The following is a 25,841-nucleotide window of genomic DNA, read 5'->3' on the forward strand; positions in this document are numbered from 1 at the left end:
AAACTGATCTTAACTTTTAAGGTGTTCTTTTTCTTGTGAATATATACTTATAAAAATTCTCCAATTTTTTTTATGTGTAACAGATATTGAAGGTATTTCTAAACAATTAATATTTTACATATAGCTATATAGGTTTTTGGTATTATGTAAATAATTTTATTTTTCAAAAATATATTTATGTGCAAGCTATTACATTTATGTTCCTAATAAAAATACTTAGAAGAATATTGTGTTTTTTATTTTTTTTTATTTTATATTATTTAATTTTATAATAATATAAAAAAAATCACCGCATATCTTATTTATGTCTCAATCACACAAAACGTAAATTTTTATAATATATATATATATATATATAAACATCATAAAAAAAAAATTATATAAAAAAAAAAGCACAAAATGAATCAATATAATATATATGTCTAATTAGAAAATTGTAAATAATAGCACACGATCATCTCTTCTGATTTCTCTTCTTCACTCTGATGAGACCACGAATCTCGAAGTCCAAATGGCACTCGCTTCTTCATCCTCCTCGTCGGCGTGGTTTCCACTCCTCCGCACCGCCACCTTCTCCGGCGACCTCTATCTCGGAAAGCTCACTCACGCCCGCATCATCATCTCCGGCGTCCTTCCGGACGTCTTCCTCTCCAACAACCTTATCACTCTTTACTCGCGATGCAACTCTTTGCACGACGCCCGCAGCGTGTTCGACCAAATGCCCCACAGAGACTTCGTCTCCTTCAACTCCCTTCTCTCCGCGTACGCTCTCCACAACCACTTCCTCCCTGCCCTCCATCTCCTCCGCCTCATGCTTCGCTGCTCTCCATCGCTGCCGACCTCTCTTTCTCTCTCTCCTGTTCTCAAGCTCTGCTCTTTGTCTCCTGACTTCCTCCCGTCCTCGCTCTCCATCCATTCTCTTGCCGTGCGTTCAGGCCTTGAGTCTGACTTCATTGTGTCTAGCTCTTTCATCAATGTGTATTCAAAGAATGGCCTTGTTGTTGATGCTCGGAGAGTGTTCGACGTCATGCCTTATAGAGATGTGGTGTTGTGGAATGTCATGATCAAAGGGTACGTTCAGATGGGATTGCATAAAGATGCGTTCTTGATGTTCTCGGAGTTGCACCGGAGTGAAAGTCTCCAGGCAGACGACTTCAGTGTGCAGTGTGTGCTTGAGGGAGGAGAACCAAGTAGTTTTGTCGAGCAAGTTCGGTCATTTGGCTTGAAAAAGTGTTTGTTAAGTGATGCCATTGATGTTATCAGTTGGAATAAGAAAATGTCAGGGAATTCGAAGGCCGGTGAGCTTATGGCTGTCATTGATTGTTTTGTGAGCATGAGAAGGTTAGATGTGGGGTACGACAATGTTACATTTGTTATTGCTATCAGTGCAGTTGCAAGATTTGAGGGTGTTGATGTTGGAAGGCAGATACATGGATTGGTTTTGAAACATGGATTTTGCAAAGACGTTTCGGTGTCAAACAGTCTTATTAATATGTATGCAAAGATGGGTATTTGGGATAGTGCAAAGAAGGTTTTTGAGGCGATGGAAGAGTTGGATCTTATTTCATGGAACTCAATGATATCCAGTAGTGTGCAGAATGGTTTCACGGATGAATCTGTTGTCTTTTTCTTGGACATGTTAAGGCATAGTGTTGTACCAGATCAGTTTACAATGGCAAGCATCCTTCAGGCCTGCTCAGTGACTTCAAGAGAAGCAACTTTGCATGAAATGCTTCATTGTTATGCTTTGAAGACGGACTTAGTAAAGGATGATTTTGTCCTGGCAGCATTGATCGATGTGTATTCAAAGAAGGGGAGCATGAAAGAAGCTGAGTTGCTTCTCAGAGAAATGGATTGGTTTGACATAGTTTCCTTTAATGCACTAATTGCTGGATATGTATCAAATAATGACGACATTGAGGCATTAGAACTCTTTTCATCGATGCAGAGAAATGGTGAAAAGGCTAATAATTTCACTTTAGCTACAATTTTTAAGGCTTGCAGTGACTTGGTTGCCTTTGAAGAAGGTAGACAGATTCATGCTCATTCTGTGAAGCTTGGTTTGGATTCAGATTTGTGCGTTAGCAGTGGGATGTTAGACACGTATATCAAGTGTGGAAACATTGATGACGCATCAGCTGTGTTCAGTGAAATCCGTGAACCTGATGATGTTGCATGGACAACGATGATCTCTGGATTTGTGGAGAATGGACAAGAGGACTGTGCTCTCAATCTATTCCATCAGATGAGGCGCTCAGGACCACCAGCCGATGAGTTTATTCTGGCATCACTTGCCAAAGCTTGTTCCTGCCTCGCTGCATTGGAGCAAGGCAGGCAAATTCACGCAAATGCTATCAAGTTGGATCATGCATTAGATACTTTTGTTGGAACCTCAATGATGGACATGTATGCTAAATGCGGGAACATCGATGATTCTTACCAGCTATTCAAAAGCATGAGTGTTAAAAGTATCGCATCTTGGAATGTCATGGTGTTGGGTTTTGCACAACATGGCAATGGCAAACAAGCTTTAGATCTTTTCAGACAGATGATAGTTCATGGTGTTAGGCCAGATAAAATCACTTTTATCGCCGTTCTATCTGCTTGTAGCCATTCAGGATTAGTCTCTGAAGCTTATAAATATTTCAATTCAATGCAGACAGATTATGGCATCAAACCAGAGATAGAACACTACTCATGCTTGGTTGATGCTTTGGGCCGTGTTGGTCTTGTCAGTGAGGCAGAAAAGGTTATTGAAACGATGCCTTTCAATGCTTCCGCATCGATGTATAGAGCATTGCTTGGAGCTTGTAGGATTCAGGGAAACATGGATATTGGAAAGAAGGTAGCAACTAAGATACTTGAGTTGGAGCCATTTGATCCATCTGCATTTGTTCTTCTGTCTAATATATATGCAGCTGCAAATCAATGGGATAAAGTAAAAGACGCTCGGAAAAGGATGAAAGGCAGTAATGTGATGAAAGATCCTGGCTATAGCTGGATAGAATTGAAAAACAAAATGCATTTGTTTACTGTTGATGATAAATCTCACCCTGAAACTGCTGCCATTTACAATGAACTTGAAGATTTGATTAGAAGGATCAAAGATGAAGGCTATGTCCCAGATACTGAATTTGTATTGTTAGATGTTGAGGAAGAGGAGAAGGAGAAGGCACTCAATTTTCACAGTGAAAAGCTTGCAATTGCTTATGGTCTTATAAGTACTCCTTCGCCGCAGAGAATTCGGGTAATTAAAAACCTGCGAGTCTGCGGGGATTGCCATAATGCAATCAAGTTCATATCTAAGGTTACTGCAAGGGAAATTGTGTTAAGAGATGCAAATCGCTTTCATTGTTTTAAAGATGGTGTGTGTTCTTGTGGCGATTTTTGGTGATGCTAACAGTTCTTTTTTTTTGTTCAAGTGTAGTCTTTATGACAAAATGTAACAGTGAATCTGAGATGTAGTTCTCATGCAAAAAAAAAAATCCCATTGGAATTGGTCCAGAAATACAACAGCAACATTATTTATCATTCTCACGAGAGAAGAAATAAAGGTACAATTACATACAACGTTTGTTGCTTTTCATGTGCCAGGCAGGGCTTGTTATTCACAACATACATTCCATTCAACAACTTCAAATCATCGTTACAAAAATCAAAATTATAACATGATTATATATTGAAGCTGAGTTTGAGCCAATAAGCCTCGCACCTGCTGCTGTTCCGGAATCTTTCGTATACTTCTGCTCTTGCAAAGCTTTGTTTCTTTGTTTACAAATTCAATACATAAATCTGACGGGTGTAAGCAAATAAAACACCAATCGCTGAATTATTAGGCACGCACAACAGAGAAATTGATTGTCATGAACCTTCGTTCGGAGGGAACAAGCTTTCGGAAGTTTGACAAAATGAAAGAGTACTGGGTGAATCAATTCTGACGATAATTTCTTCACCTCCAGATTCATCACTGGATTCATCCTGGACAACCTTCTTTTTCCGCTTTCTAACTGGCAACGGAGGGAGTGGAGCCAATCTGGAATAATCTCTTGAGCCTATCCTTACATTCAGACTGCCTCCTTCGGATTGAACAGATAAAAGAGGCTGTGCGTTTGACGGTCTTGAAGGAACTCTCGGGTATGAATAGCTGTGAGAAGGTTGGCCTTGAGAGTTCCTACGGAAGTTCTTATTGCGCCTAAGGATGTCATTCACCTGCGGTTCAAATTTCAAAATAATCAATATGTTAGATGGAAATTTCTCAGAAATCTTGGCTAACAATTTTATAGATTGGAGCAGACCATGCTTCCATAGATACTCAGTTCCATGGCTTTAGCTGACAGACTATTTGATTTCTTATCATTTTCATTAGGACTTTGAAGATGGCTCCGAGCTTTATAGAAACTCTCCGGCCAGCTTAATAGACCAGCACGCTCTCTACTATGGGTTCGTGAAGGTTCCATCGACTGGGAGACCAATGAAGATCTCCTTTGAAGAGCACCTTCAGCCTCAGTTGATCCAATATTGAAGAAGATGACACGGGCTCTTGTTTCGACCTGATACCAGGAACCCTGATGACAGAAGCTTGAATTGTTGGCACCTGTATCAACTAAAGCAATGTTACCAGGGATGACAAAACCAAGATTAAGGGACATTCTTGATACAAGTTATTCAAGCAACTAATATTCCCATTTTTTATACAAGTTAGTAAATATAGATTTGGATACATAAATCCCGGTCTCTCACCCTATCAATTTAAGCTATTGGGTTGAATTGTCCCAATCCCAGGTAATATGTGTTTGGTTAACATCTAAAATAGTATCATAGATTGGTTAATTACTCAGTTTGTGACAATTGGCTAAAAAAGATTAGAATGTATGAAGAGACATTGAAGTAAATCATAATATTCTCACATCAGCTAAGTTCATGAACATGGACATGAATAATTGAATAAATAAGTCTAATATGTTTTTGGCTTGGATCTACCACAAGAATTGTCTTTAATGAATGAAACTTGCTTAGAACACTAAGTTTTCTTACTTTATTGTTCTATCGGACTACATTTCTGGTAAAAATGCCTTTCATTGACAATAGAACAAATGGAGCTAGAATGAGACTTCACAAGATAAGGCACAAACTTATTCTTCATGCAGAATATAATCTATGATTATATGCCGTGGCAAGTCATTTTACAAGCTTGCATATAACAAATGGACGATAAAAGCATCATTGTTTAATTTTGCTCATATGGTTATGACGTTAGAAGCAAGCTGCGTAATGGTTTAAATAAAATTGAGTCAATTTAAGAACCTGACGAATCCAGAGAGGAAGAACTTAGATCCGTGAAGGATAGAAACAATGCTGCCGGAGATGCAATCAATTCCTGTTTTGATCCTTTGGGCCTTAAAAATCCCTCTAACAAGAAGCCAACAAAATTTGGTTTTATTTCTATAGCCTCTCCACTAATGTAATTCTTCATTGTTGATCTTTCGGCAACAAGACTTCTCAATTCTGGCATTCCCATTTTTTCGAATATTTGGGGGAACAAGATTTTAGATATGGCAATGGCACTTTCCTGTCCAGTAAGAATGTGAACTGTGTCAGAATAAAAATTATGCCAATTATTTTAGGGCATCATAAGCAGAAAAAAAAAGAGAGAAAGAAAAAACATCTAACAGAGTTATCTTCCGGTATGTAAACTCAGTTGCAACAAAACATCAAATATTCTCTGCCAGTTGGGTCATGGACCAACTTGCCATACAATAGGAAGGCATCAGTCAGAAATTTCCCTTACCTCACACCAATACTTTTCCATTCATATATAAATTAATCCATCAAGAAAGACATTGGCTCTCACCTTCATACTTGAATGAAGATTTCAGACAGTCCATACGTTCACATGAATGTGAAGACTTATGTGTATTTTTCTGATAAGAACACAAAAGATACATTTTGTATGCATGTGTAATTTTCTTGTAGGAATGCACAATATGCATAGTCTATCTAAGACTTGTGTGTGCCTAATGCCTAATTGATAGCAAACATCTGGGAAGTACAGTAACTATAAAACACATCGCACAACAAGATCAGATGATAAACAAACTAAATGCTATACACACAGCACACCAGATCCTTTCTTGCAAGGTTAGCAGAGCAATTAACTTGAAAACACCAGCCTTTGACATCCCTTTTGGTGCATAGCAAAGTTAAGTTTAACAGCCACAGGATTTTAGTAAGTTTAGTTTTTTTATTCCTACCATAAGCAGACAAAAGAAAATAGTAGATGATGAAGATATGTCCAAACAATAACAATAATAATACCTGCCAAAGAAAGTCTTCAATTGCAGGATCTGATTTAAAAAGTGATAGTATCTTCTCGGTGTCAATAAAGAAACAGTGTACCACAGAATCTGTGATCATGTCACAGATATACGGTTTTCCAATTAACACTTCGTGCAGACCTAGTGTACTTCCATGGGTAAATGTTGGATGCAGTGCATGCTTGTTTTTAAGAACTTTGCTTTCCCACTGTATAAGAATAAGAAATAGCTTTAAAAATGAGTGCAAATAAAAAATTAAGTAGGCTTTGCACAAAACACTTTCTAAGATTTTACATACAGCACTAACCTTAACCACTCCAAGAGAAATAAGCCATATCCCATTTGGCTTTGACCCCTCCTTGTAAAGTGCTACACCACGGAATTTCATTGTTTCTTTTGTACAATTTTCAAGAGGTGCACGAACAGAAGAAGGTAGTGCCCCCAGCATGGGATGGGCACTCATTAAGTCACCTATCCTTGGCATTTTGACTAAAGGTGGATTTCTTAAAAGCTTCTTTAAATCAGTCTGACAAGATAATACAAGAAGGTAATTCTCCCAAAGCCAGAAGTACGTCAAATGACTGACAGAAACGGGAAATCAGTAAAGAAACATATATAGCATAGTAACAAATCCCATTACCTGTACAGCATCGTCAAGATGAACCACCTCCTTTTCCTCTAGCAGTCCAACACTCTGGAGATTTTGCACATAGTCACTCAGATGCTTTAATATTGAGTATGCTACTTGTCTTGTCTTCACAACACGAAGGACCTAAATGCATGTTCAAGAAGGATTATTAATAAAAGCACGTCACCATCCATAACCATAGCATTATCCACTTTCTTTAGCAAACCACCACTCCTGGCCATGATCAATAGCTCATCCTGTAAGCCATTACGCGCGCCATTTTTGAATAAAGACATTAGATAGTGACAAGCAAGAAATGGGCTATGGGTAGTTTCCATGAAAAATTTTATGTGTAATCATAATCACAATGACCAAAATTCCAAAGAATAGAACTATAAATAATTGGTCGATACACCAGTTACTAACCACAACAGCAATCAAGAAAAAAAGAAAAAGAAAGGCCTATTTATATAATATTATTGCTTAAGCATTTCATATATGATAGCAAATAAATTCTTAGTGGTGATCAAAGCAGCTAAAATATGTCACCTCAGGAAATGAAGAACGGACATCTTCCAAAAACCTCCTGGCTTCCTCCCCTTCTTCAGTGCTTTCATTGATGACAAAAGAAGCAATCTCACTATCACCTAGGGAAAAGGAAGAGGGTAGCTTTTAGTATTAAATTATCTATAGCATCATATCCTCAGTAAATTCTGTCTTTTCTAGGGTAAGTTCATATATGTTTTCTTTATAAAGAAAATTCATTGACAGAAATATGTGAAAATGCATGTTGGACATGAATTACAGGTTCAGGTGCTGCCATAATGTTCAAAAAATAGTCCAACGCAACCATCTCAGTTCTTATCCCTTGGATTGGGCTTTCACCAATGAAACTTAATTGAAAAAAATGAAGAAACTGAAAATTGGCATTTCTTGTAATAAAAAGTAGATGGTTTGCTTGAGACATTGGTTCAGATAATATTCTCATAAAACTCTCCAAATGATACGGATGCAAAATTTTATCTGAAGAACTTCTTTCCAAAATGTGGTAAATTACTTTGAGTGGGTCTGTGGACTAACTGAAATTCTAATGCAGGGAGTGTAAAATGGTATGAAGTCGTTATATAGTAGACATGAGAAGACAGCACAAAAGTAGCCAGTAAACATTCCCAGATGCTTAGGATACCTACCAATAAATTCATGAAGTTGCCTCCTTGCAATTCTATGAGCACGAAGAAATGCAGCGCAGATATAGCATGCTGACTCCAACCTTTGCACGGTAAAATAGGTAACCAGCCTTTGAGGGATTCTGCTTATATGAAGATATTTATAGTAACTTGGTAAATGCACACTGCGTTTTAAACCCCTCCAATCACATAAAGCCTCATTAGAGACCAAATCCATTGCCTCATCAACAGATTGCATCAAAAGATTTGCAGCCGTCTGGTTTATCCTACCCTCTTCAAGCATTCCCCAGTAAGCTGATTGCACGCCTGCCACAAGATAGTTTTTTATCTTAACAAATTAAATACAAATCAATACATAAAAGAGCATAGTGTAAACATATCATTCCTTTACCGGCCATGAGACAGTTCAGAATAAAAAATAAATAAATAAATAAATAAAACCTTCATTGAAATCATCAAAATCTTTTGAGCTATTCATTCAGATAGGAGGTATAACATTAATCATGAACATATATAATTTTTCTTAATTTTCTGAAACAAAGGTTCTATCTTGTTGGTCAAGAAGTTAAGAATTTTCACAAACTTCAAACTACATGTCAATAATTACTATGGAAATAAGCTCCTGCGTAATTTGTTTTTATTTTGCATCCAAACAGACCCTAAGTCATTAATTCTATCTAGACAGAAAGTAGACCGCTTCAAAAGGAATTCAAAATGTTTAGCATGGAACCGTTCATATAGCCTTCTCTCTTCAAACAGCCCAAAACTAAGAGAATTGCCAGCCATGGAAAACACCAGTATAATATAATTAAACTTGATTTCATAGATGATCATCTCACAACAGTCAAGTGTAAATAATGTACTCTGATCAGGCTTCCTGTTTCAAGGACACTAACTAACACACAGTTGTGATGGGTATCTTTGAAGATTGAACTACCTCCTAGAGCAGAGAGTTAATGTTTGACTGCAAAGAGGCATTGATGGCCAAGGACTAAAGATAGCAAGGCACTAAAAATAAGACAGTGAAATAAACCTTATTGGAAGAACCATATTTAACAAAGCAAGCAATTAAGAACATGACTGATAGCTAGGTAATCACATTTTAGCATGTATATCTTAAGTGTTATAAATACAGAAAATGTTGAAAAGAATATCATTTTTCTTGGTGAATAGACATCATAAAAAGAAGGATTTACCAATATAAAGATAAGGAAACCATGTATTGTTAAAGTAGCTAATAGTCTCACGTCGATCAATTTGGAAATATGAATTTGAAAATATAAGCCTAGGTTTCTGATCCTATTAGCTTGAGCTTTTGGGTTGAATTGGGCCTAGATAATATGTTTGGTTTGTAACTAACGTAAATGACTTCAACGGTGCAAAAACAAGTTTGCACTCTACATGTATAACCCAACCTAAAAGAAATGGCACTTTTCCGTTCAGAATCTCCGGATAGCTTACCATTTAAAAGCCGTATACGTATGTCTTTCAAATTCATGTTTTGTAGATGATTCTCACTTTCAGAAACATTATGAGGATGTGTCCGTTGCCCATCCAAGTCATTCAAGCAAGTGATATGTCTTTGCACAGTGGGCCAATCAGCAGGTCCAAGTTCTTCGTCATCACCAAGACCACCAAATGCTTCCAATGCTTTGTTTAACATCTCATGCTTGGTATAATTTAGAATGCGAATCTACAATTAAATGCAGTTAGGTAACATCAACTTTGATAAATAAAGAACTAGCAAATGTAACCTGAGATTTTAGAACCCAACCAAAATATTGGTTACAAGTGATCAAATACAACATTCACATTTAAGCGTCTCATTGTGTGTGTCATGTTACACCTATTAGATTGTTCATTTTGCATAGCCATTCAGTCTCTTACCCATTATCTCCTTGTCTTAGAGACCGTTTTGCCTCCATTTAATCTCTTTTCAGATATACCAAGCTGATTTAATGCCCCCACTAATCTTCTGAAACATAATCATTTATTTCTATATCCAGCCATTGTTTTCATGTTTACAATTTATCAATTGCCTAGCATTTATTACTCTATCTCAGACATTTAGCCGATACACCTAACTGAAACACAAGCATATATTTTCAACATTTAAGCATCATTCTAGAACATGACTTTCATCAGTCGAGCAATTTACTAAATATAGAATAATTAAAATTCCCATCCAGCTTCCTCATGAAGCAAATGGATATAAAAATATTAGATATTATGTTTGTGATGCTAAATGCTAACATTCAAACCAAAAATTCAATCATTACAAATTCCAAACATACAACAGTTATTGCCATTCCCAACTAAGAATATTAATGTTTTAAAAGGCAAAAAGGACTGTCAGAAGAAGGCATATAGCATAATAGACATCTTGCCTTGATTTGACTTCCAATTGAAAATTGACACTTTCTTTTCCCAAATATACATTCTGAACAGGTAATGCAAGGTGGTAACTTGGTATTCGATCAAAACAATGAGATGACATAAGTTTTAATTTTAAACCTTCTATTCATCCATAAAGGAAGAATACAAACAAGATTTTGTCTGACCTTTGTTGCTGAGAGTTTGTCCATGTCAAACAGATGTATGAAGAACTGTGCAGTCGAACCATTAACAATGAGTGTCAAGAATACAATCCCACCCGTAAAGAAAACAAACTGTTAGTCATGCAAACATTTTGTTAGTGACATAGATAACCAAAACTAAAGTTTCAACTTGGACAATTACACTAATAAAACATACCAAAATTCCTACTTCTCGACTGAGATAAGCTTGGTTGAAGCTGTTACTAGAACTCTGTGAAACATAACAGCAGCAAGTCATGAATGTAAAAAAAAGTCAAAAGAGAATGAACAGCAAGATAAGCTTAACCTACGGCAAATTGTCCTATAAATTGGAAAGAAAATGTCTCGTTAAGAATGTCAGGTTTCACACTAATGTGTTAGGATTATACCGTTTCTAAAAAAGATTTACCATATCTGTCCATTGAGTGCCTTAGGATTTAAAATGGAATTGCACTTGGAATTGCTAAATCACCTCCTTCCACAAATTTAAATTTGTAATCATTTGGGTCATCCCAAATGCCAAGGATTAATTTAAATCATATATTTCTTCTTTCCACTAAAGCCAGACATGGAGCTAGCTCACTCCCTTTAAAACAACTGTCAAACTCCTATTAAAATTCTCCTCAATTCAAAACCCATCAAAGGATTTAATTTTTGGTAATCCCTGTCAGAAAAATATTTCTTTTCAAAAAAATAATTACTTAATGAAGAGTAAACTATAGAGATATTTTCAACTTATAAAGACAAAAATTTTTGAAACAAGAGCTAGATGGAATACATAGAAAAATACAAAGAACAATGAGTTTAATCAAACACAAGATGGACTTTTCTTCAATGAAGAAAGAGCATGAGGGTTTATTTAATGAGGTGAGACTGTGGGTTTTGTTACAATAAGAAAATCTACGGGATTCAGTTAAAATCTTAGGCAAATCTCTCGTTCCCTTAGAAGAAAGCACCTAGCTACTTAATTAGGATTGGTTGGCATTCACTACTCTTATGTTTTTATTGTTTTATATGACATTTAGGAAACAAATTCTTCAAAATTTTGGTATTACATTATTTATTAATACCCATTCAGCATAATATATAAATTTTCAATTTAGTAACAGTATAAGCATTTCTGAGGGGGGCAGTGTGTTAAACTAGCCACCTAAATCAATTTAGATTTCAGTAGTTCAATCAAACTAAAGGTGTTCAAATGCAGAAACCATCACATCAACAAAATGAAATATTGGATAAGGGGAGATTCCATCAGCTAATCATCTTCGGGGTTTTCCCCTTTCTGGAACTTTTGAGATAAAAGATTGCCTCCGCTCACCACACACTAAATATAAAAAACAGATGGCATAACCATAGTTGGCAAAATGAATAGTGTTACTTAAATTTGAAACCCATACAACAAGATTAATCTTGTTCAAGATTCTTAAATAATCAGAGACTAGGTGCACAGCACAAGCGCGCACACACTCACAACATGCACACAGTCCAAAGCAGTGAAATATGAATAGGTTCTTGACTTGATATACCTGTAAAAATTATGTATGCAATAACAGTGAATGTCTACAGCACAGGCATTGTAGTGGTGATTGTCTACAGAAAATCTTGGATAAGCTTATCCAACTGCAAAGCAAATCAATTTCCTAAAACAGACAACCTAAATCAATTTGAAATAGGAAAACTTTCTCTCACCATGGAAATCCATTAAATAAATTATGTGAAGAAACCTTAAATGCTTAAAAATCAGAGAGGAAGAGTGATGGCAAGACAAGAAGCAAAGAAAATACTTACTCTAAATGAAAGTGACAGAGCAAGAGCCACAGCCCCTCGCAATCCTGACCAAATAAGTACAATTGCTTCTTTCCAGTTCAAACCATAGCCAAAATAACACAGAAATGGATATAATAACCCCACGACTATGATCCGAGAAAGTTGAACAAAAACATAGAGCAAAATGAGGTAGCCCCAGGAAGACCCTGAAAAAAAAATCCACATGGATATAAACCTCAGAATGGATGTTTATCATGACCATTCTCATGAAGATTGTAATCCTGCAATAAGATGAGACTTCCATTCAAACGGTGAACATGCTATTACAATTATCATTTCCTACATGATAGTGCATTAGTGCTAGAGATAATGTGTTGCAACTTTCTGAAAACCACTTGAAGTTGGAAGTTTGGAATAGAAATGTGAAGAATCTGATATAAAAGCAGCTCAGAATTTCTCAGCAAATGATTTAGATTGTTTACATAGATTTTTATAAATAAAAAATATTAAAAAATTACATTTATTTTTTAAAAAATTCAAATTTAAAAAAAAACAAAATAAATAAATAAATAAATCCAAAAAAAACCAATCTCCCGTAAGAAGATTCACGCAAAACAAAAAAAACAAAGAAAAAAAGCATGGCGGGTGCTCATGATTGGTTTTGTACAGGGAGAGAGGAACTTGTAAAACAAACAAAAAGGAGAACTAAGAGGAAGGAGAAGAAAAAGGAAGAGAAGAAAAAAAATCTCTGAACAAAAAAGAGGGGAAAAAAGTGGTGAGAAATAGAAAAAGGGTTTATTTGTAAAATTGATAGAAAGTGTGAAGAAAAGAAATTATTGAGGTTTGATTGGCAAAATTGATGGAAAATGTCAAAAAAAAACATTGAAGGTTTGTTTGCAAAATTCATGAAGAATGTCATACAAAAACTGATTGAGGTTATGCTCCCAAAATATGCAGCAAAAGGGGAACATGTTGGATCTGTTTGCAAAATTCATATGAAAATGTAATAATGTGAAAGATTCGGGTTTATTTACAAGAGTTGTTGAAAAAATGTAAAAAAAAGTGAGATTTGGGTTTATTTGCAAAAATTATGGAAAATGTGAGAGCTCAAGGATTTATTTGCAAAATGTAAAAAGAATGCCAAAGGTGATAATTTAAAGGGTCTAGTTGCATAAATAATGAAAAATTGTGAAAAGAGAAAGATTTAGAGTTTGATATGCAAAAAGTGGCATAATAGGGGCTGAAACGCAAAAAAATAGAGAAGGGTGAAATGGAAAAATTGTGAGAATGAGGGTATTTTGGTAAATTTGCAGGATCCTACCTTAAAGCTTACTATGAGGTCTTAAGGAGGCATCTATTGTCTTTTGACACTCATACAAGTGGATGGAGAGAAACTTCTATGAAGACTCTAAAAAGAGTTGGTGAAGACTTTACTATGAGGTCTTTTGACACTCGTAGGTATGAAAATTTAAATAAACTCTTTGAAACCTACTATGAGGTCTTAACACTCATGGGGGTGGATAGAAGGGATGAAATTTAAGAAAACCTCTTTGAAATCTACCATGAGATCTTGACACTCATAGGGTAGATAGAAAGGATGAAATCTATAAAAACTTTTTAAAGCCTACCATGATGTCTTGACATTCATAAGGATCTCTTTGAAGCTTACTATAAGATATCTTGACACTTATAGGAATGGAAAAAGAGTTGATGAAAATTATTTATGAAAACTCACTTAAAGCTTACTATGAGACTTTTTGACACTCATAGGTGTGGAAAAAAGAGTTAATAAAAACTCTCTTGAAGCTTAATCACTTGACACTTACAGAGTGAAAAAAGAGTTGAAACCTTTTCATAAAAACTCTCTTAAAGCTTATGATGAGGTCTCTTAATACTCATAAGAGTGAAAACAAAGTTGATCAAAAATTTTTTATGAAAACTCTCTTGAAGCTTGCTATGAGATCTCGCCATTCATATGAGTGAAAAAAAAGGATGAAAAATTTTTTTTATGAAAACTCTCTTAAAGCTTACTATGAGGACATTTGACACTCATAGAAGTGAAAAAAGAGTTGATGAAAATTTTTTATGAAACTCTCTTGAAGCTTGCTATGAGATCTCTAGACATTCATAAATGAAAACTCTCTTGAAGCTTACTACGAAGTCTCTTGACACTCAAAAAAGTAAAAAAAAAATTGATGAAAACTTTTTACAAAATCTCTTGAAGCTTAGTATGAATCCTCTAGACACTCATGGGAGTAAAGAAAAAGAGTTGATGAAAACTTTTTATAAAAACTCTCTTTCAAGCTTATTGTGAAGTCTTGACACTCACAGAGGTGAATAAGTGCAGTAAAAAATCAGTAAAAGCTCTTTCAAGCCTACTGTGAGATCTTAACACTCACAAAGGTGAATAGAAATGATAAAAATCACTAAAAACTTTTTTAAGCATACTATAAGATTTTGACACTCATAGGGGTGAATAAGAGTGATGCAAAAGAAAAAAAAAATCTATGAAAACCTTTTTGAAGCATACTGTGAGGTTTGACACTCATAGGGATGAATAGGAGCAATAAAAATTTATGAAAATTTGTAAAAATTCCTTGAAGCCTACAATGAGGTCTTAACACTCATAAGGATGGATAAAGCAATAAAAATTTATAAAACTTCTTCAAACATACTATGAGGTCTCGATACTCATAGGAGTGGATAGAGTAATGAAAATCTATGAAGGCTCTTTCAAAACTACTATGAAGTTCAATGTTTGACACTCACAGGAGTGTTGAAATTTTGTTTAGGAGCTACCTTAAAATCTACTGTGAGATCTAATGGTCTACACTCACATAGGTGTTGAAGCTTTATTTAAATAACCCTCTTCAAACCTGCTGTGAGATCTAATGCTTGATACTCACATGGGTGAAAAAAAGCCTTTGAAGAATTCTAAGTCAGTTATGAGATCCAATACTTGACACTCATAGGGGTAACAAGAATCTTTAAAGACTTCCCTTTAAAACTATTATAGGGCATAATGTTTGACACTCACAGTGGTGGATGAAGATCGACGAAAGCCCGGTAAAAGTCTCCCTAGGCCTACTGAGGCCCAATGTTTTGACACTTATAGGGGTGGATAATAATATAAAATACTTAAGCCTTTAAGCACCAAGAACAAAGAAGATCAAATTTGCGACTAATCAACATAAATACATCACAACTTGAGATTCAAGTGATATGCCAAGATGTGCAGTAAAGGAGCTCAAGGAAGGTCAAGATCAACAAGGGAAAGATCGAGATCAACAAGTTTAAGAGAGGTCTATTCCACTATGCTTTTTGCGAAGAAGTCAGGAGCACCAACCAAATTATAAGAATATAAAAATTGAAAAACATGATTGAGGAAATGTAAAACTCCTAATTTTAGTATTTTCACTCATGTTCGTGTGCTCATATGTTGTTTGAAGTGAATAAAAATTAATTTTATGTTTGCCCAATTATTTCTCATTCATGCTTGTTTTTTAATAAGAGTTTCCCACAACAAAGTCTGGGGTGATTAACATTAGGGGCTTGCCCCTAATGGAAGTCTTAACCAACAATCATCTAAAATATAAAAAGTTACTAAAATTTGATTTGTGATCCACATATCTTTAGACAGTCGACCTTAATTACAGACCTGTTGAGAATAAAAAACCCCGCATAGATAAACCCCCATCCATTTGCATAATCATAGTAAATGCTCATAAACCATACACATAAAATTTAGCAGCACATAGTTATTGCATCCAAAAGAAGATTCACAACTTGTTCACTAGCACTAATATGAGAATATTGACAAATACACTCACATTTGTTAGGATGAATGACATGGGACATAAAAATGATAAGTTTTGGAGTGTTTACTAATAAACATGATCTTGTCACTTTACATCTTGTATGATTCACCATCGGTCTGAAATGTTTATTTGGAGGCAAGAACAACTGCAACTATTTACTTATCACAGTTACTCACACTTCAGACTGATGGTGAATCATACAAGATATACCGTGGCAAGCTCATGTTTACCAGCAAAATGCATGTTTTGGAATTGTCTAAGTATATAGGCAAATTGAACATGCAGATCTTGCAACTAAAAGGACCGCATAATATTATAAAAATAACATCGTGCAGTCATAACAATATCATAGAAATAACATAAGCTAGAAATTTATATTATCAGGATTTTAAATTATATATTGTCCTAATTATCTTATCTTTCATTTATTATTTTCATGCCTATATATATTGAGGAATTGCATGTGAAAAGGTGTGGAGTGTGGAAGAATAAATTTACGTTATGGAGTTCTTTCTTCTTTGTTTATTCTATACATTTTATATATATATATATATATATTAAATTTTAACATCTTTCAGACAGCATAAGGAAAATCTATACTACTATTAGAAACATATAGCATGTCAATACCGTGTCGTTCAAAGTGGTTGTAATTGTTCAACACACCCTCGGCTATAACCACCCCACTGGACAGAGTGACAGTTGCACAGAGAGAATTTTCTTTGACAAAATCATAAATTTTAACTAAATTCAACTGCCACACAGGCAGCAAGCTAGTTTCAAAAACAATAATACTGTGATCAAAACCCATTCAAACATGCAACACAAGATGGACAAAATAGAGATCAAATAGCAGGCGTGATGTCTGTCATGGCTATGCAATACTGCAATCAGACCAAAAGAATAGAAAACATAGGTGAAAAATTCAGCAAATTTACATAATTGGAGAAGAATCAGCCTTCAATCATCAAAAGAAGCTCAATTGGCAGTTTCTATACAACCTTTTAGTTCATTTTTTGAAATTTGAATATTGTATCTTCTTGCACGTTACTAATGTTTTAGATTGCTATAGGCTTTGGTTAGATTACCTTGTGTCTCCAAAGCATCAATTAATTGTCAACCATAGTAAAAATAAAAATAAAAATAAAAATAAAAATAAAAATAACTAGCATGCACAGAATCCAAGTAACCAACTTCCACAAGAGTTTCACATAATCCTAATCATATAAAAATTTAAACTTACATTAAAAAATAACTAAAAATTGATCAACGATTTTTAGAATATTACCTCAAAATGAAAATCAATGTATTAGCGATGTACGCAACCATTTCCCTGAAAAAGATATTAAATATCAATAAAATCATGGTTAAAAACTCATATAATAATCGACATATTTGCAGCAAAATGTATTTAACACCTGATCCAATTAAGTAACTGTTATTTTTCAAAGCAAGGTTCACAATTTATCAAAACCGAAGCAACAGCCGTTTCTCATTGTCTAACTCTTTGAGAGAACTTTGGTGTGAACATTCTATTTGTCTTTATTTAATCCAAGACCATACCAATTTTGATAGTTGGCGGAAACATAGAGACATTTCTTCTATAATGTTAGATTTTATATTTTGGCACTAGTGGGCCCTATATGGGCTATATATGGGTTTAAGGGTCTTACACCAAAAAGTCTCAAGACTTAATGGCTCAACCCCTAAACCTATATATAAACCCATTACACTTCTATCACACAACCGATGTGGTACTATATTTCCAACACCCTCCCTCAAGTTCAATTGGGTTATTTTTTCCCCCAGTTTGAACTTGCTCAGACTTGTACACCATAGGTCTGTTTTTATCATGACTTGTACACTACTTTGTGTTTCAGAGGTCCTACACACATGGACTTGTACACTACTTGTGTCTCAGAGATCCAACTCACATGGACTTGTACACCACTTATGTCTCAGAGGTCCTTTTTTTTTTTTAATATATATATTGAGCTCCATTATATTTCTCTGATACTATGTTAGATTTTATATTTTGGTACTAGTGAGCTCTATATGGGCTCTATATGGGCTTAGGAGTCTTACACCAAAAAGTCTCAAGACTTAATGGCTCAACCCCTATACCTATATATAAACCCATTAAACTTCTATCACACAACTAATGTGGTACTATATTTCCAACATATAATATTGACCAATTCATAACATTGATACCATAAGAGGAGATGCAAAAACATTAGTCTTAGTCTACAGCAACAATATATTAAAATTCTTGTTCACATTCATCACCATAAAGGTAAAAATGTACAGAGTTTTAACTTGAAAGAATGACTTTGAGCATGCATTTCCTGCCATCTCATTGGAAAAATAAATTATCACCACAGGCACAATTTAAAAGCTCATCTTCCTTCCTTTTCCATTTTATTGTGTTTCACCATCATACTAAAGACACAAAACCACTGTTTCTATTTGCTTATTTCCTTAATTCTAATTTACACAAGTAAAAGTACCTCTGCATTAGAATACTATGCTGTTAAAAACTATAATAGAGCGCCAATTAGATTTATCATCACAAACAATTCATAATTCTAATCATCTAATGGAAAACTGTTGCGGATAAATTAAATACCTGTATAAGTAGATTTTAGCATGAAAGAAGTACAATGCTTATTTAGAAAGATATAACACAAAAAATACAGACTATATTAGACAGCTTAAATTTTATGATAAATTTTATGTGAGAGATGCTTCAAAGGATTCCAAAGTAAAACATACGGACAGATATAGAGAAGACGTGCATGTGTACCAACTATGAATTATTGATAACTTGATCTCTGCATTAGTATTAGGTTCTATGTTCATCTAACATGACTCTAGTATTATGTATCTTCTGCATGAAGAAGTCATCCCTCAGAAAGATGTTACAATTGGTAGAACCCTTAGTAAAAATGTGTTAGAAAATGACTATTTTACATTTGGAAAATGTGCAAAAATAATCAGCCATACCAAAAATGATGCAAACTTTTCTGGCCATCACCTTTGAAGGCAGTCCTTGCAAATGCAGCATAGAAACTGTCCATGTAATGTAATGTCATGAAAATGAATACACAGATTCAGAAAATATTAAGATTTGGTGACAACCAGTCCTCTTACATGCCCAATGTCATCACTGCCAAGACACCTGAAACTTCAGCCCCATCTTGAGCCTGAAATGTAAATCGGCAAGTCTCTAAGTAATCAAACTAGGAATCTAGAAAAATCATAGCTAGCTTTGGATGATTTCAGTTTAAATGCTCTCGTAAAATTGAATAAAAAAATGAGATTCAACATTATGATTATGACACATGGGAAGAACTTCTTGCGAAGAAACCAAAAACAACAAGGAAGGAAAATCACAGAGCATGGTCTTACAGTATAGTAAACAATGTAACTGACAGCAAGAGTCAAAGTAATCTCAATGACAGTGTCATTGAAGATAAAGCTGAGCCACAATGCAGATACTATTCCAAAAGCTATACCAATAGCAACACTGAAGAATCAAGAATAAAGTTAGATATAGCAAATCTTAAACATCAAAAAGAAGTGACAAACACGTACGCTCCAAGGGTAACTTGTGACAAAAATTTCACTATGCCTCCTACATTCAAGCTTTCTCCAATTACCATTTTATAGAAGAGCTGATACACAACAATGGCAGTCCTGAAACAGTAATATAATTTCTTCCAGTCAGCAAAGATGAAAACACTGGTTAGTTTGTCAGGCATGCTTCTAGGGGTTTTCACAGTTCAGGCCAATTTGGTTTTGGGTGAAATTTCAACCTGAAACGAATTAATTGGGTTAAATGCTTTCTAACCCAAACTAAACTGGACTTGTTAGAAAAATGGTTAGGTTCAGTATTGCTAGAGTTTTTATCGACTTGAGAGAATGAAAAAATAATTTTCTTCATACATGTTAAAAGTAGAAAGCAAGGGAGCTGGTAGTTAAATTTTTTATTTTGATAAAAATCATAAGTTCAAATCCCTTCATCAGCATTATACCAAAATATAATTTTATATATAAATCATAAAAAAAAAAAGTTTTAGAAATAATTATAATTGCAAATTATTTTTAAACATTAAATAAGGATAAATATGATTTTAATTATTTTAAATTATTAAATAAATATTTTTGTATAATTTTTAAATTCTTTAGCTTGGTTTTATTCTTTTTAACAACTCAAACTTAACTGCAGTTGGGTTTAGAAATCCCAAACCAAACCAAATCAAACCAAACTGCAAAATTATTTTTGGTTAAGTTCAATTCATTGGTTTTATCAAGTTAGTTGAACAGCCCTACATGCTTCTGTGGTTTAAATCACACAAAACAAAATAAAAAGAACATACAAATTTTACAAGCTTATGTACTGTGCAGCAATTATTAGCAGCCAAAATTTCACGTGTCTTATAACTATTGGTATAAAAAAAAAAACCAAAGAAATTCCCGATTGGTTCATCACCACTAAATGATCTTATAATACAAATTACAAACTGAATGCCTTAATTCAATTTTATAATTATGACCTAAAAATAGACCTGAAGGGATGCAATGGTCAATGTAGACAGTTCAAGTTTGAGAGAAAAGTGGCCAGAAGCAGGAATGTCTAGTTCTTTTTTTAATAAAGTCAATTATGTGTTTACACAAGAAAGCTATAAAGCCCTTTAGACAGTGCCATATCAAAAACAAAATGATGTGTTAAAAGGGCGGAGGCCAAAAAGAGTATAAAAAAAGAATAAATCATAAGCTGCAACAGTAATGTACCCATCATTCATCAAGGATTCTCCTTCAATAATTGTATTTAGCTTTTTACTTGCTCCAAGTTCTTTAAGTAAAGCTACTACAGCAACAGGATCTGTAGCACTGAGAAGGCCTCCTAGCAACAAAGATATCTTCCAAGTCCAGCCATAGGGAAAAGTCAACTGCAGAATGTTTAATGCAAGAATGAGAAGATAGGGAAAAGTCAACTATCGAATGGTCAATGCAGGGATGAGAAAATAGCTTCATATATTCTATACCGAAAAGGCTTTAGTGGGCATATACCTTTAAAGCTGCTCCAAGACAAAAGGTAGAAATTAGAACACCAGGCCCAGCAAGCAACACCATTTGCGCCATGCATCTCTGTACCAGGGGAAAAAATTTTAATGTCCTGGAATAACTTCCACTAAGTTAACTATTGTAGCAAAAAATCTGTTAATGAAAATAGCCCCGTTTAGAGGAGTCAATTAATGTCATCCTTTGCCAAAGATTAGAACATTTTTCTGCTGAAACACAAGAAAATAGAACCAGTTGAATTGCAGCTGCATGTTTGATTTAGATATCCAATTTTCAAAGTTTGGCCAGGCCCATATTATTTAAGAATGTTGTCAAGGTCATTAAGACTAATGCACAAGCAAGTTACCTAATAAAAAAAATTAATATAACATTGAGTCTAATAATGCACTGAATCAACCAGTTTATAAACATTTCCAGCTATACATGGTAAGCTCCACCATCAAACCCTAAGAAATTGAACTTCAGAAACTCGTAAAGAAGTTTCATGAGACAGGATTTTGTTTTAAAAAGAATCAATTGACAGCTGGTGCTCGATCTAAAGCTCAAAAATGAGATAGTTATTCTAGCACTATTAGAATCAGGAAAAATGGCAGGCTTTTCCAGCAGAATTAATCTGTTTTTCTTTCTATAGGGCACACATTTTACCACAAAAACATGCAAAATAATAATAACAACAATAGGCCAACAAGAAGTCAGAGTTGCCATATATGGCAACTTGAGATTGGACACATATGAGCCCATAGTTATCTCAAATAGCAGGTAAAGATTGTTCCTAACCCTTTATTCATTGCAAAAGTAAGTGTAACTTCAGGTTCCATCCATAGCTATTGCATGAAAACAAAAGATTCCCCTCCAAGAGCCAAAACCTCTAACTGAACTCTGTTACCAATTGAGTGATAGAGGTACAGAGATACCAAACAGGACGTGAAATTCCTTCCAAACCCCAAAGCTTCTAGAAATCCTGTAACTATTACAATCATTGCATTAATCTTTGAAGGTAAAGCTAGTGTTCATGCCTTTGAGTTAAAACAAAGCCATTGTCAACAGAGATTAAGTCACACGCCAGGATTTCAGCATTTAAATTGGAGAAGAGCTTACTTTTATCTGGTGCACTTCCATAGCAAAGGAGCTCTCAAAAAGAAGAGCAGGCAGAAACCCAAAAAGTAATAGATTTGGGTTGATGTTTGCCCCTGCATACTAACACAATTAAGTTTCTTATAGCAGTCCAAGGGCATGGAATGCCACAAAGATAATACCAAAAAGAATGATAGTTTTCACGAGCTCCACATCAACAAAATGAGTTTATACTTACACATGCGAATGCTATTTCCCACTCTTCCTCCTAATCCACTGTCTGTACCATATTCTGAAAACAATGAAAAAGTAACAGTTAAAGATTAAAATATAATACAGCATTTCTAAAACCAACAGTAGGAAAAATTATTACAATCCCAGTCACAAAGTTAAATGTTTAAGGTGATTAAATAATAGAAATAAAATGGAAACTTTTGAACTCAATGTGAAAAAACAGTGAACAATTGATTTCAACTTCCTTTAAGTAAAGAATTCCTTCCATGATATCAGTGTTACAAAGATTACCACCATAATAGTAAATCAATAATTATCAATAATTTTTTTATAATAATAAGAATTTGATCGTACTATTATTGATATTATGTTTTATGTAGGTCAAAGGATTACAAAATAATAAAAATAATAATAATAATAACAGTAATAATAATAATAATAATAATAATAATTACAACAACATCAACAACATCTTCAAATATGCCAAGATGGCTATATAGATCATTATCTCAATTTCTCACCAGCTTCTCTAGAAACATCTATTTTTCTTTCCCATCTGCTTGCCTAACTTCAAGTTTAGCCTCATACTTCACTTCATCATAACATGCTCACCATAACTTGAGGCATAATCGTTTTATTAAGTTCTCTGAAGATAAAACTCCAACACATGGCTATCAATGCCACTAAAATTACACTTCTTTATTCCAATTCAAAGCAGTACACAAAACCTCAATCTCCTACCACTTTTGATTTGTGCACTGAAACAAAATTCTAATAGTCAAATCTCAAAATAATCATAATCTTCCAAGAACTGTACCCAATACCTCTAAAGAACTCCAAGGAAAATTAAAACTGACCAAATTGCATGTTATACCATTATCTCACTGCCATTTCTGATCAGGACACTAACAAATACAACAGAGAGTTTAAAAATAGAGCTCAAGACCAAGCCCAATTTCAAAACCTAAAAGTAACCTGGGCCCCAAGTTTTTGGACCAAAGTTCAGACAGTCCAAAAAATTGAAATTCATTATTCCAAAGTGACAACAGTGACAAGTCAACAACAATAAAAGTTAAAGTGGAAAATAATAGCACAGGAGTATGACGACAGGCTAACCTGAATGAAAACCATCAACTTAGGTGTTTACAAGCAAACCGAGCATTCAAGAATCTAATCACAATCAGCCTTTGTACACAAAATAAGATTTGTGTGTCAGTAGTAAGATAGCTCTCATAAGTGCCAATCAAGATCAACAGGATGTCCCGAACTTTATTCAAGAATAAAGATAAAGAGAATCACTTTCAGAGGGAGAATGGAATGAGACAAGCATTTACGAAAGCAATGGTGACCGGATAAATAAAGCCAAAAATTGAAGAAATTCCTAACTATCCGTCATAATTCACCACAATCAATGAGGGCTCGAAATAAAGGCAAAGAATCAAACTTCCGCAAAGCTTTACGGCGTGTCAATCATAGAAATCAAGAAGAATCCAAGAAAACAAAAAATAGAACGCAAACCAAGAATCGAAATGCCCAATCCAAGCTAGTAAACACACATAGATTTGTGTTCTAATCAACAACATCCATTCAGAAAAAAACCAACGCAAGAAAATCACTAGAATGAGTCCAAACCAATAAAAAAGAAAGCTAACTTTTTTCAGTGCCCAGATGATCAAAGAAATCAAGAATAATCAAGAAATTTCAAGAATTAAAGGAATGGACCTAAAGAGCCGAGACCAACGCCAAGGAGGAGAAGAGCCACAGTGTAAGGGACCCGAGTCCCTCCGAGCAAGTGCCTAGAAGCAATACCAAGCACCAATGAGATTCCAACGAAGATCACAGCGTCCTCCGGCGCTCCAGAGCTGCCTTCTTTAGAGGTTTCTTGGCGAGGGAGCGGCCCCGACGCCAACGAATCCATATGTGTGAGAGAGAGAGAGACAAAGAGCAAATGAGAGAGCCTGGTTTATATATAAAAAATAAGAGAAGGGCTTTCTTGTAAATATCACTCTGATGCCATTTTATTTGAAGATAATAATTATAAATAATAGTCTCGGTATATACCCAAAAAAATAAATATATATATATATATATACTTGCATGATTGGTTTTATAGCCAACAACCTCTCCTGCTAAATGTTGTTAGTGTTTTGTTGATCAAACTACTTTGAATTTCAATTTACGTGCAAATAACGCTTGACTCGTCCATTTTAGAAAAAAATGTTTTATAAAATTGTTGAGAAATAAGAACAAAGTACATTATAGATAAGATTATATAAGATTTAAATTCTTGTCCTTTAAATTAGATAGAAATAAAATACTAATTATCTTGTCAAACATGGTGGTTTGTTTTTTCGATGATTTTTTTGTAATTTTTAAAAGTAAGAATTTTTTTTATATATTTATTTATTTTTAGCAGGAGCAGTTTAATATGTTAATCTTAAAACTTTGATTTAGGGAGTATATTTTGTAGAGATTCCATATAAAATTGGGAAAAATTACTTGCACACCATTTGAGAATGTACAAAGAACTGCTTCTATTTAAAAAAATACATATTGTTTAAAGATCTTCTACAAAAATTAAAAATAACATTAATTTTTTAAAAATTTAAAATAAAAATAAATCAAATTACTAAACTACCTTTTTAAGGCTGGAACCATATATTTTTACTAAAAAATGAATAAAACTCTTTTTTATCTGATTTATAAAATTAACAAATAATAATAATATATTAATATTATAAAGCAATAATTTAAAAACAACTTATATTTCAGAATGAAAAATTAACTAGTAAATCTCTCTAATATTTAGTGCGTTTTTAATACAAAAATTTAAGAGTAAAATTCACAACACCTACAACATTAATGTTTAACATATCGATAGATATCGTGTAGCAAGTGTTTAAGTTCACCAAGAAAATCTTGGTACCTATGAACCTCAGTAGCTTAGATTTCCGTACACGTGTAAATCTTTTGGACTTAACTTTTTGTATTTAAATGTAATTTAATTACGTTACCTACAAAATCCCTTCTTTCTCCTTTCTTGCCTCTAATTATTCCTCTAATTATTCACTATCCTGCCACTAAAGTGTTTGCGTTTGAATTTTCTCAAGTTTATTCTCCTTTAGTGACTTTTTTATTCATCTTCTCTTTTTTTT

General features: G+C 34.2%; 2 protein-coding genes across 4 annotated transcripts; one reads left to right on the forward strand and one right to left on the reverse strand.

Annotated features, from left to right (window-relative positions):
- Nucleotides 1-476: 476 nt before the first annotated feature.
- LOC120261224 (pentatricopeptide repeat-containing protein At4g33170) lies at nucleotides 477-3,627 on the forward strand. Its single transcript, XM_039269014.1, has one exon. It carries the CDS (start codon nucleotides 512-514, stop codon nucleotides 3,392-3,394), a length of 2,883 nt encoding a protein of 960 aa, XP_039124948.1. The 5' UTR covers nucleotides 477-511; the 3' UTR covers nucleotides 3,395-3,627.
- LOC120261223 (sodium/hydrogen exchanger 8) lies at nucleotides 3,505-24,699 on the reverse strand. Of its 3 annotated transcripts, none has more exons than XM_039269009.1 (23): nucleotides 24,409-24,699; nucleotides 22,691-22,744; nucleotides 22,477-22,568; nucleotides 21,367-21,444; nucleotides 21,088-21,245; nucleotides 19,888-19,989; nucleotides 19,702-19,819; nucleotides 19,444-19,496; nucleotides 19,297-19,362; nucleotides 17,579-17,623; nucleotides 16,921-16,976; nucleotides 12,494-12,678; nucleotides 10,884-10,937; nucleotides 10,691-10,798; nucleotides 9,591-9,822; nucleotides 8,133-8,435; nucleotides 7,492-7,589; nucleotides 6,955-7,086; nucleotides 6,622-6,840; nucleotides 6,316-6,522; nucleotides 5,305-5,569; nucleotides 4,296-4,594; nucleotides 3,505-4,209 (listed from the first exon to the last, which is right to left on the reverse strand). In XM_039269009.1, the coding sequence occupies exons 1-23, from the start codon at nucleotides 24,602-24,604 to the stop codon at nucleotides 3,862-3,864; spliced, it is 3,468 nt and encodes a 1,155-aa protein (XP_039124943.1). In that variant the 5' UTR covers nucleotides 24,605-24,699; the 3' UTR covers nucleotides 3,505-3,861. The 3 variants fall into 3 exon arrangements, with proteins under 3 accessions (XP_039124943.1, XP_039124944.1, XP_039124945.1); XM_039269010.1 differs by lacking the exon at nucleotides 24,409-24,699 and adding an exon at nucleotides 23,208-23,532; XM_039269011.1 differs by lacking the exons at nucleotides 21,367-21,444; nucleotides 22,477-22,568; nucleotides 22,691-22,744; nucleotides 24,409-24,699 and having other exon boundaries at nucleotides 19,953-19,989; nucleotides 21,088-21,223.
- Nucleotides 24,700-25,841: the final 1,142 nt, after the last annotated feature.

This window comes from Dioscorea cayenensis, chromosome 5, assembly GCF_009730915.1.
Source record: "Dioscorea cayenensis subsp. rotundata cultivar TDr96_F1 chromosome 5, TDr96_F1_v2_PseudoChromosome.rev07_lg8_w22 25.fasta, whole genome shotgun sequence".
NCBI classification, from domain to species: domain Eukaryota; kingdom Viridiplantae; phylum Streptophyta; class Magnoliopsida; order Dioscoreales; family Dioscoreaceae; genus Dioscorea; species Dioscorea cayenensis.